This window comes from Mustela putorius, unplaced genomic scaffold (assembly GCF_011764305.1).
Source record: "Mustela putorius furo isolate JIRA1106 unplaced genomic scaffold, ASM1176430v1.1 tig00000228_pilon_pilon_pilon, whole genome shotgun sequence".
In the NCBI taxonomy this organism is placed as follows: domain Eukaryota; kingdom Metazoa; phylum Chordata; class Mammalia; order Carnivora; family Mustelidae; genus Mustela; species Mustela putorius.
In genome coordinates, this window is record NW_025421322.1 from 22,665,868 (window position 1) to 22,678,771 (window position 12,904).

At 43.7% G+C, this 12,904-nt stretch overlaps 1 protein-coding gene across 2 annotated transcripts in view; it reads right to left on the reverse strand.

Annotated features, from left to right (window-relative positions):
- Positions 1-12,904, reverse strand: part of SNTB1 (syntrophin beta 1) — a 228,559-nt gene that overhangs the window by 127,064 nt on the left and 88,591 nt on the right. For both annotated transcript variants that reach the window (XM_045078083.1, XM_045078084.1), the window contains exon 2: positions 1,335-1,554. In XM_045078083.1, coding sequence (XP_044934018.1) covers positions 1,335-1,554 — 220 coding nt within the window. The remainder of the gene's footprint in view (positions 1-1,334; positions 1,555-12,904) is intronic.

Sequence of the window (12,904 nt, forward strand, 5' to 3'; positions counted from 1 at the left end):
TTGGGTAGCCTGGAGACCAGGAAAGATCAGGCCCCGAGTGAACAGAACATCCAGCTGCAGGCCCAGGACATCAGCAGAAACCGGGCAGGACAAAACAGAGAGCAGGTTGGAGTAGCTTATGGCAGAATTCAGCTGAATCCTTTCCAGTCTGCCTGCTCTGACTTCTCTTGGGCTGACACTCCCCTCTCTCTCCTGCAACCGCAGCTCTGATCCCCGGGCAGACCTAACTGGTATGGGAGAGGAGCAGGCTAGATCCTGCAGCCGCTGGAGTCAGAAAGGCTAGCGGATTCCTTAGAGCGAGCTTATTAGGAAGAGAGCAAAAAAAAAAAGCTCTGAGCTCTGAGCCAAGGAGGTAACTTCCTCTCCCTATTCCCTTTGGCTTTTCCCCATCAGCGACTCAGAACAGAGCCAACTACATCCTGCTCGGGTGGGTTGCAGCTGTCCCACACATGTTACAAATAAGGGCCAGTGGAGCTGTCCCTATTTTTAGCACTTGAATGCGGATGCCAAGAGCTCCAAGATTCCCCATTTGCTGGCTCAATGCCGCTCCCTCTCCTCCACACAGTTCTTATTTTTCCTCTCAGATAGATGTTTTCTTGTTCCAAGGAGCTAAAGTAAGATATCTAGAGGGCCCCCAAATATTTGCTTGTCTCGCTAAACTTTTTATAATCACCACAAACTAGGTGATGTATCTCTCCCCTGGTGTGAGAAATCATGTGCGGACTTGGAGAAACATCACTCCAGGGTTGGATCAAAGCCACTCCTTTTTCTCTCTTGAGCAAAAGAGAGGTTTAGAGCGGAAAACGGCATTAGGGATCCTCTCATGGAAACTTCTGAGCACGCAGCTGAGGGCACCGAGGTCCGGGGGGGCTGACGTGCTTACTACTACCCGATATTAATAATCAATATTATTACCTTATATTCGTGAAGGTTTTCCTGCACTAAGCACTTCACATGGATTCCTGGCTCAGTGAGGTATCTATTTCAACGATTCCCATTTTACAGATGACAAAACAGGGTTACTGGTTTGCCGAACTGGCCCAAAGTCACCTACACTAGCAACCAGGGAAGACCAACTTAGGATCTTGACTCCAATTCTTAACTCTTCCCAGAAGCAAAGCTCAGCACAAGGTGAGTCATGAGGATCACAGGAAGGACGGAGGACGGAGGAAGAGAGCGAGGCCGGCCGCCGCTTCAACACACACGGGATCTCGGCGGGGCCCTTCCAGGCTTTTCTCTGGGACCTGCTGAGTGTTTGGTGAACACGAGCACGGCCCTCACACCCTCAGCGGCCGCCCCGTGGCTGAGACCCAGAGACCCCTGGCCTTCTTTACCTGTTCTCAGGGTCAGCAGAGGCCAGACTCCGGGTGACAAAGCACATCTTGAGGGGGATGTTCTTCCGATCTCTGTGGAAGGAGCAGGGCTGGGCGGCCGACAGGGCGTCGGAGGCCCCGGCCCCGAGGCGAGGGGATTCGGGCGGAGGCGTTTCCCAGCCGATCTCCGACACCGGGGAGCCCTTCTTCACATAGGGGGTGGCTTCTCGCATGTATTTCACTGCAAGGAAACGGACAACAACGGTGCTTTTAAAGCGCGTCAGGGGGAATTTCTGGAAAGTCTGATTGTGTTTCTGAAACTTGCATTAGACGAGCTCCTGATCCCCAACCTCTTAATTTCTGAACAAGACTCACAAGTTCTTTTCCTCTCAGAACAATTTTTCTGTTATTTAAATTCTATACCAAAGTGGTATTTATTTATTTATTTTTAAAAGATTTTATTCATTTATTTAACAGAGAGGGATCACAAGTAGGCAGAGAGAGAGAGAGAGAGAGAGAGGTGGGGGAAGCAGACTCCCCTGCCGAGCAGAGAGCCCGACTCGAGACTCGATTCCAGGACCCTGAGATCATGACCTGAGCCGAAGGCTGAGGCGTAACCCACTGAGCCACCCAGCTCCCCGCAAAGTGGTATTTAGAACTTGCTATTACAATGACCTGAACTTGAGAATTAATTTCAGCTTTTTTCAATGATGGCAACTTTTATCTTTTCTGACTTTAAGATACATTCTGGTGAAGAGGCTGAAAGACAAGTGGAGGAGAAAGCATAGGGCTTAAAGACACGTAATTGTTCCATAAAGAAGCAGGGGTTCTGGTCACCATGTTCTCTAACCACGCCCCTATTCAGAATTAAGAACAGGCTTTTCAAGTTAAGGGTGCTGAGAAAACATACATGCAAAGAAACATACAAATGAACAACAACCAAAAAACCCCTCACATAAAAGGATACTTATTTTGCATGGAAAGAACTTGAAAGAGCAAAAATACCTTCTGTAAGAGCTGAAAACTAGGGCCAACCTACATGTCCATCATAAAAATAATAAATTGTAAGACATCTATAGTCATTTTTACAAATGAGATAGATTTAGATGTGTTGATGAAGAAAGACCTACAAGATCTATTATTAGTTTAAAAATGGTAGAGAGAAGTGCACATACTGTAATCTTTTGTACCTAAATCATAAATTCATAGGCTAGCATATATACAACCATTTCCGGATAGGAACATAAGAATATGTTAACAGCAGTTAGCTCTTGGGAGTGGAAATAAAAGCCAAGCTGATGGAAAGATAGACTTTACTATTCACTTATTACCCCATTTATATCGTTTTTATGTTTGGCCAATATGCGCCTATTACTTCAATAAAATTTAAAAAAAAAAATTTCCAGAGCTGAGTGGAGCAGACCGAAAGTCTGCTCTTTGATATGTTTCCTCGGGCTTAAGAAGTTATTTGCCTCTTCTGAATTTAAGCCTTTGGTCCTTAGATAGCTTTTGTACTGAGAGGCCAACTAGATTCTTAGAATGTGCAACATGAACTTCCATACCCTTCTCCCTGTCGCTCACACAGTTCGGTTCTGTGCTGCTCTGCAGAGGGGAGTGTGGCTAAGTTCCTTACTGCTATCTGTTAGTACAAATGGCAGTGGACTGGAATGGGTACACACTGGAGGATATTTACTCCAGATCTTTGATGATTCAAGTCCACAAACTAACACCTTTATGGGGCAAGACATGGGGCCAGGCTTATAGAGCCTACCAAAATAAGCAATAGGTAGTTTCCATCCTCAAGAATCCAAAATCATGGGTGACTCTAGTGGATGCTGCTGGGTCCCCTCTGATCCCTTCCACCAGCCTGAGCACGTTTTTCTTAGATGCTCTGTGTTGGCTGAGAACAACTCTTAGCTGCCCACCTGTTCCAGAAAACAGGTGTTGACCCAACAGAAGCCATCAAGTTTGGGAAGCTACAGAGTCACTGCTTGATCCCCCAGACAGAGGATCTGCTTCTCAGGAACCCCACCTAAGACAGGGACTTCATACAAATCCATAAACGACAGCCCAAAGCAGAATGAGCTGAGTGTTATAACAAGAATAAAGTATGCCGGAAGAACTCACAAGAAACTGAATCCAGGCATATGAGTGACCAGTTAGGTTCACAGTGATTTAATAAAGCCAAACACACCAAGATGCAAACTATATGGACAAGTATTAGGGAACTCGACCACAGGTATCAAAAATAGCCATACTAATTCAAGACAGAGATGTCATTTAGTACCAAAACATTTGAAAAGAAGATTTCAGGGATGCCTGGGTGGCTCAGTTGGTTAAGCAGCTGCCTTCAGCTCAGGTCATGATCCCAGCATCCTGGGATCGAGTCCCACATCCGGCTCCTTGCTCAGCAGGGAGCCTGCTTCTCCCTCTGCCTCTGCCTGCCATTCTGTCTGCCTGTGCTCGCTTTCTCCCACTCTCTCTGATAAATAAATTAAAAAAATCTTTAAAAAAGAAAAGAAGATTTCAGGGTCTTAATATAAGTGAATATAATTCACTTAATATAAGTGAATATAAGTGCAATTAGGAGAAAACAGCTCCAAGGTCACCACAAACCTGTTAGCACAAGGTGCTGTTAGAGAAGAAGAAAGGACAGGTGTATTTTTATTTTATTTTTATTTATTTTATTTTTTTTTTTAAGATTTTATTTATTTATTTGACAGAGAGAAATCACAAGTAGACGGAGAGGCAGGCAGAGAGAGAGGAAGGGAAGCAGGCTCCCTGCTGAGCAGAGAGCCCAATGTGGGACTCGATCCCAGGACCCTGAGATCATGACCTGAGCCGAAGGCAGCGGCTTAACCCACTGAGCCACCCAGGCGCCCAAAGGACAGGTGTATTTTTAAAGAATATTGTTTATTCCTGGGCAATATGCTTAAAGAGGAACACAAACATACCTAGGAACAAATGCAGAAAATTTAGGAGGACAGATGTAAGCTGTCCAAAGCTGGAGTAAATAGACCTGTTTTGAAGACACTGAATTTTTTTTTCTCTCTAAAAACATTTTAGTAGAAGCTAGAACACTGCTTAGCTTTGTACATTATAGACTGAAACTTATTACATACAGAAATTCAAGTATCGGCTGAGACAGTTTGAAGGCTCTCCTTTGGTTGTATTATTATTCTTCCGGATGGAAGAGGCGTGAGTGTGGTTAAGTGGGAACGCAGAGATGCTTCATGAAGCAGGTGTCATTTGAACTTGGCCTTAAAGGGTAGAAAAGACTTTAAAAAGTAGAGATAGGAATAACAGTCCCTCTTTTATATAATGTACTCTGATTTACAGATCATATTGCATCCCATAAAAAAGGAAAGTTGGGGGCGCCTGGGTGGCTCAGTGGGTTAAAGCCACTGCCTTCAGCTCCGGTCATGATCCCAGGGTTCTGGGATCGAGCCCCATGTCGAGCTCCCTGCTCAGTGGGGAGCCTGCTTCCTCCTCTCTCTCTCTGCCTGCCTCTCTGACTACTTGTGATCTCTGCCTGTCAAATAAATAAATAAAATCTTTAAAAAAAAAAAAAAAAGGAAAGGAAAGTTGGGCCTCGGTTTGAAGGGGAATAAAGAACCAACATTTCTTATATACCTAACAATCTATGGAACCAGCGACTTAACATGTCTTTCCACATTTAAGCTTCAAAATGACTATTCAAAGCACCACCATATTTATAAGACAACAAAGATCCAGAGAAAAAATGGGTAAGGGATCTTTCACTTTCTGAATAACCACATACCCGCAAGCAATGAAAGAGTAAGTTGCTATTCCTTTCAGACTCTGCTAAAAAGAAATGTCATGGAAGGCTATTCTTATTCTGATGGACACCAGGAACTTTACATATATTATCCTTTCCAAGGCTAGCATTATTTTACGCACAGCACAATCATGCACAGAAGTTTAACTTATGTGGCTGGTAAGTGGTGGAGCTGGTCTGACTTCCCAGAGGTCACATTCTTTTTTTTTTATTTTTTTAAGTTATTTATTTGAAAGACAGAGATCACAAGTAGGCAGAGGCAGGCAGAGAGAGAGAGGAGGAAGCAGGCTCCCCACTGAGCAGAGAGCCCGATGCGGGGCTCGATCCCAGGAACCCGGAATCAATGACCTGAGCCGAAAGCAGAGGCCTTAATCCACTGAGCCACCCAGGTGCCCCCCAGAGGTCACATTCTTTAATGAAATCTGGCTACCACACCTCGATAATGGAGGCAAAAATGACAAGCTAACAGGTGTGGACTTTATTCCATAGGCAGTGGTGATATCCATAGTGGTCTTGGTCTATGAGTGAGGCGATGACAGAATCAGAGGTTCGCTATAGAGAGAACTCTGGCAAAGTAAGATCAGGTGTACTAAAGAGAAAAGACAGCAGAAGTAGACCCATTAATTACAGAGCCATGGGGAGTTACTGTCAGAGGTACCTGGAGCTATACTCAAAATAGCCATGGAAAGCATGATGAATCCCAGAAATATATGGTTTGACCCACCTATGGGCAGAAGCATGGGAAGTATGGCAAGTCCTAGCCTAGAAGCAAATACTGACCAGGTAACCACTTCCTATATGGCATAGAACTTGGGGAATTTATGAAGGAGAGAGAGAAGATGCAGCAATACCTTGAAGAAAGGACTGGAAATTCAAAATAGTAATTTTGGATATTCAAAATAGTAATCCTTTTAACTGACCAACTGAAAATAAGGACAGAATACATTAACAAAGTAGGGATGATAATTTAAAGGTTTATGCATTCATCTAAAATCCACCAGTCATTCATCATATGCTGAGGACTACACTGCCCATGTGTGATGATCAAAAATATATGTCCCTGTTTAAAAATATATATATATAAGCCTAGAAAAGGGGTAAGGGAAGTGAGTAGGTGACATGAGATCTTAAGTTAATCTTATACCTGGTTTAAGGAGGTCCCAAGCTAGACAAGTCTAGGACACTGGCAAAATCAAATGCAAATCCCTTCTAGAGGAAGACAGTTTCATCCTAGGCTTCAAAGAGTCCCTGTGAATCACTTTCAAGGGCAATAAGCAGCATAAATTCTAAGAAAATGTTGTTCACATAGAAACGAGGTAGTATGAGCAAGAACTAGTAAAAATAACGGAGAGCAGTGACAGTCCCAACAGAAACTACAAAGCAACAAATCAGTTTACCATGTAAGGAAAGTTTGAGAGAAACTTCTGGAGACTATTTTTTTACAAGATCTAATTTATTTATCTGCGAGAGAGAGAGAGAGTAGGGGGGAGGGAGAAAGGGAGAAGGAAAGTAAGAATCTCAAGCAGACTCCCTGCTGAGCATGGAGCTGGACATGGGGCTTGATTTCAAGACCCCAAGATCATGGCCTGAGCCCAAATCAAGAGTCAGATGCTCAACCGACTGAGCCACCCAGGTGTCCCTTTCAGAGACTATTTTTTAAAAAGTGACCTAACAGATTGGTAAAATAACCAAACAGAATATCTAGTAGTAGTAGCCAAAATAAGAAGTATTGCTATATAATTATAATAAATAAACCAGAATTAAAACTTCAATAGTAGACATATCAATGAAAAAATTAGTGAATTGTAGATCAGAAGACATTTTATAGAAGGTAGCATGAAAATATAAAAACATGGATAACACTGAATAGAAATGTAGAGGATTAAGTGAGAAGGTCTACGATATGTCTAACTGGAGCCCCAGAAGTTAAGAGAATATGCCAGAGGCTAAGGATTTTCCTGAGGGACTTCAAGAAACCTGACTGAACTTCGATAAACAATACCCGTGTTCTTCCCAGTCAAGACAAAGAGAAGTAAGGGGTCATCCTGCTTTCAACCTCAAGTAGGCTAATCCTCTCCTTAGAAACCATGCTTCTTCAGAGAACTTTATCGATCACCTTTCCCTCTCACAAGTTTTGTGAGGAAGATTCAGCCAAATCCCTAAATGAGTCCAGAGGTCTCTGGTACCACCAGAAAACAAGTTTGCAATTTCAAGAGGAGGGGGAAACCAACAAGGAAACAAAGAGATTATCATTACCATTCCTGAACAAGATAGGCTGAAATCACCAAAATATTTTCACATCAGTCTTGAGGAAGAACAGGTAACATCAACTCATCCCTGCATAAAGCCCCTTTGTTCAGGAATCTTGCTTCTTGTTGACATGTATAGAAAAGAGAACTTGGTTTTGTGTACAACAAAGAAAGCAACAGAACATTGCCACTGGATTTCTCCAAGGGCCCACAGCTTCTGGTGGGTTTTTGATGATAAAATTGTGAGAATATCCCTTCTTGCTACAAACTTGGTCATCAGTTATGAGGAAAATTCTACTGTTGAGCTGTCCCTCTCTAATCACCAAGGGAGGCCTGAGACTAAGTCCCTTCTCCCCTCAAGCAGAGAGTAAGAACAGTGCGGTCACTCCTGGGTGTGGTAAAGCGGTGCCTCTAACAGAAAACAAAGCATGTGTGAAACCTTTTCTTTTCTTTGTGCTTCAGACTCTTGAGATAATTCCTCACATTGCAATTAAAGTAAGGAGAGGACAGTCTAATTCAGGGAGGGTAAAATGTTACCCAAAGAGTAGATTTGACTGCAACAGGTATCCCAAATTACAGTGTATTAAATGATAGAGAGGTTTGTTTTTCTTTGACTAAAAGTCTAGAGCAAAAGAAAAGAGCTGCCAGGATAGCTTTGCTCCCTGAAGCTGTCAGGAGCTCAGCCCTCTGCCCCCTTCCTGCTCTGCATCTGATAACCCAAGATGGCTGCTTGAGTTCCAGCCAAAATGGGAATTTTGACCAAATTCCCATCAGCAGGAAGGAGGAAGAAGTGTAGGACACACGACGCTTCCTCCCTTAAGAAGCTGACACACTCTAGATAGACCAGAATTTAGCCACACGGCCATGTCTAGAAGGAAAAGAAATTTTACTCTTAACTCTGGTGCCAAACCAGCTAAGCACTGGTGGGGAAGGGAGGCTATTGTTGCAGAAGAAGAAGAGAACAGATATTAGGGGGAGGACTCTCAGTTTCTACCACACAAAGATGCCCCTAATTCTGTTAGCCCATCACAACTAGACATTATACCGCATCCATACAAATAAATGCATTGGAGAGATCCATTAAAAGGCACAATGACTAGATTTCAGAAACTCTACTAAGTGTTTTTTGTGTACTAACTCATTAGAACTTCACAACAATTCCGTGATGGGAGTCCTCATTTTACCAAGGATGCAGTGTCAGGAAAGGGTTAAGTCATATCCCCAGATTACAGGGCGAGAAAAGGCAGAAGCATGAGTCAAAGCCAGTCGGCCTGGCTCCACAGTTCATGCTTTTAACGACGAGGTACTACTGTTTCTCACACTTTTTTTTTTTTTAATTAATTGAATGTGTGTGTATGTGTGTGTATTTAAGCCAACATTTTTATGCACTGGGAGAAAACATCCAATTAAGTGGCTATTGCCTGTCACATAAGAGAGCTTGATTCTGTAAGCCTAAACTATTAAACTATGGCATTTCAATAAATGCCTTTTAAGATATTGTAATACGTATGCATAATAGAGGGTTTAACAGCTAGTGTTTGCATAATTACACCTCCATGTGCTTACAGACCGTAATTTCAGGCAAAGAGTTGTTGAAACCGATCAAGAAGCAGCCAGGCCCCAGTTCAGGGTGCTCATAATCAGAACTAATTAATAAACCATGCCCTTTCTGGGCATCATGAATTAAAAAACTGTGGTGGAGCAATTAACATTCCAGTCTTCACTTGCAAAAAAATAAAGCGGGAGGGGGACCGGAGCCCAGAAGGAGTGGTCTTCAAACCAATAATGCACCAAGTCACTTTCAATATGTTTCTGGTTTGTCATCTCAAGGACGAGCAGCAGTGAGGCTTTCCAAAGAGCCTTCCGCAGAGCCCACGTTTGCGAAGGCCCCAAGTTGCCACAATTAAATCTTTGTTGAAGCGGCCAGATGACATTTGGAAGGAGAGGCAACACACAGGCTACTAATGAGGAAATGCTTGCGGCAAATCCAATCAGCTTGCCAACCAGGCTGGTTGCTCCGGAGCCAGCCAGCGAGTCCCTCCGACACGTGCAAATCTTCTTCTTAAAAATAACAACAGAAACAACAACAGACAAAAAAAACCAAAAACCAAAAAACAAAAACAAAAAAAACCCAAAAAAACAGATTTCCAGATTACAGGAAGGGAAAGAAATATTTCATTACTCTGGGGGAGGTGAACACAAAATGGGCATTTTCTAATGTGAAGGAAGCTGAGAGGGGACCAGCCGGAGGCAAGAAATCTGGGCACTGGGACTGTGGGTGAAGGTTGCAGGTTGGGGACAGGTTGGTAACAAGGGGATCTGCTAACAGAAATGTTAAGATGTTCCCTTCAAGGCATTAGCCTAGGTCATCTCAGAGAAGAAAGGAGTGGAAGGGAGATCATCAATATTTCCAAAAAGGCCAAGAAATGGTGAAGGAAGGAATAAATCTTCAGGATTGCGAACCTCAGGGGAGGCAGTCTTGAGCTGGCAAGAGAATTTGGCCTTGGGAGTTGAGGACCAGAGTTACAGCTTCAGCTCTGCCACTAACTAGCTCTCCAGCCCCGGGCCAGTCACTGCCCTCCCGGATCTCATTTTCCGTACCCGTCAAGAGAGGGAAATGAAGTCCCTACCCTTCCAACGGTCTACAATTCTTTGGGAAGCTGCCTCTTCTGACAATATATATATTTTTTTAAGTTTTTTCTTACCTCACCTTGCTCTTTGTGTCTTCACCAATAAATAGCTCTGTTAAAATGTGGGCCCCATTCTTGGATTTTAGGTTGGATGTATCCTGTGACTTTTTAACCAAACTCTATGGGCATCTGACACATGTGACAGGAAGTCTATGTGGAGATTATGTACTCAAGTCACTTTTCCTTTGGTTTGCAGAGTTGTCTAGAAGGATCATTATTCTCATTCTCACTTACCAGTATTTATTTCTCTTGCCTTCCACTGGGGAAGGGGGTCCTTCAAGGCAGGATTCTAAGGGACATTTGAAGGATGACCCCAAGTCACTGATGAAGTCATAAGGACATTCTGGGTGAGGGTATCGAGTTTTATTTTATTTTATTTTTTTTAAGATTTTATTTATTTATTTGACAGATAGAGATCACAAGTAGGCAGACAGGCAGGCAGAGAGAGAGGAGGAAGCAGGCTCCCTGCTGAGCAGAGAGCCCAATGTGGGGCTCGATCCCAGAACCCTGAGATCATGACCTGAGCCGAAGGCAGAGGCTTAACCCACTGAGCCACCCAGGTGCCCCTCGAGTTTTATTTTTTATTTATTTTTATTGTGTTATGTTAGTCACTATAAAATACATCATTAGTTTTTGACGCAGTGTTCCAAGATTCATTGTTTATGTACAACATGGTACTGAGTTATAATGTGTGGCATCAGGAGTAAAATAAACTGGTTATGAATTTGCTTAGTAATTGTTGGCCTCCTATTAAAAATCTATCTCAAAATTACCCTATTTTAGATAGTACAGTGATTCGATGTATTCTGCCCTAATTTTTCAACGAAGCAAAATTATTGCCCCCAGAGATGCCTCCAGAGACCCAGGGGGTTATCCTATCCCATGAGTCCTCACACGGCTCAGAAACACACTGACTGGTTTGGTTATCCATTAATACAACATTTAATGAGCTCCAGCTACGTACAGGGCCCTGAGTGTTGGAATTATCACAGTCAGCAAGACAGACTGGGTGCCCACCCTTGAGCTGCCTATGGTGAGGTGTCCATGCATGTGGGGGATAAATATAGGGCACTGCTCTGAAGGACACACACCCCGGAGGACTGGGGTCTGTCCCCAGTTCACACAGAGCCCCTTACAAGCCGGCTCCTGCCCACGTCTTGTCATCTCAGCTGACTGACTCCCTCTTGGTCTCCACAGTTCACACACCAGCCATGAAGAAATTACCTTTCATTCTCTGAACATGGCACGCTGGCTCTCTCCTGCCTCTGCTCTTTGCACATGTGGTTTCTTCTGCAGGGAAACATCTTTCTGGAAAACTTGCATCCTGTAAGCCTCAGTTCAGGTAAAACCTCCTCAAGACCTCCAGATACGCCAACCTGAAGCTCCTTGTGACCTCTCCTGGTAGCAGCAGCGTCGGGACAGAAATGTTATGGGAGGGCTTATGCCACGCAACACACCGTGGTCATGATCTTATGCACACTTGAGCACTTACACATCACAGTTCTTTATTTATACACAAGTCTCTCTGGTGCAAGCAGGAGGCCCTCCCAGCTGAGTGACTACTCTACAGGAGAAGTTAAAACTCTAAAGTCTGGAGTCACAGTACATAGTTTCAAATCATAGGTGCCTCTGCACCTATGGCAGGCAATGACCTGCAAGGTTGCATTTCCTTCCTCCATTTGTCCATCTGTAAAATGGGGATAAATAGAGGTGCCAGCCTCAGAGAGCTGCTGGTGGATCAAATGACAGAGGGCTCCGAACTGTGTCGAGCACATGGTAAGTGCTCACTAGAGAAAAAGAAAACGCGGCATTCACATCTATATCCAAGCAATGAACACAATGTCCGGCTGTCAAACGTGGAATTGTTGAGCAAATGAATGGCAATGTTAATAGGATCTTTTTCACAGATTTGTTCTTAGGGAGGAGTCTTATAACTAAGCAGAAGAGGCCAGAGGATATTTGTCACATGTCCAAAGTTTTAAGACAAAGAAGCAACAGATGAAGGTCAGAAGTCTATATCCTCTATCCTGTAGAATGGGGGTTGGCAAGCTTTTTCTGGAAAAAATCAAGAAAGAAAATTTGGTGGAGCCTGTGGACCTTCGAGTCTCTGTCACAACGATCCCATTCTAGCATCAAAGAGCCACGGACTATATGCAAACAAATCAGCCTGGCAATGACATTTTCTTTACTAAAATAGGCAGTGGGCCTGATTCAACCCTGGGAACTTTAGAAAAGTAGCAATAACTAGCAATTATTGGCTACTTACTATGCATGGGGCCTCACTTAAAATGTCTGAGGTCTATTAGCTTATTTAAAAACAATTCTATGGGGGCACCTGGGTGGCTCAGTGGGTTAAAGCCTCTGCCTTCGGCTCAGGTCCTGATCCCAGGGTCCTGGGATCGAGCCCCACATCAGGCTCTCTGCTCTGGAGGGAGCCTGCTTCCTCCTCTCTCTCTGCCTACTTGTGATCTCTGTCTGTCAAATAAATAAATAAAATCTTAAAAAAAAATTCTATGAAGTAGGTTTATTATTATGCCTACCTTACAAGAAAGGCGAGTGGTGTGGAGGCTAGAGAGACTTGCCCAAGGTCTCAGAGCAGTGACTGACAAGCTAGGACCTGGACCGATGCATCCCAGCTCCAAAGCGTCCAGTCCTGATCACTAGAAAGGGAACGAGCTCTTCCCTTGCCCTCTCTACACTGCCTCCCCATGCAGCCAAATGCTGCTGCCTGAGTCCTGTTTGTCCAACCATGAACATTTTAGGAATCAAGCTCTTCAAACACCATTTTGTCTGAAATGTCTTCCATAGATTCCTTTTCTCATATTGAACCCAAATCTCACTCCTATACTGAGG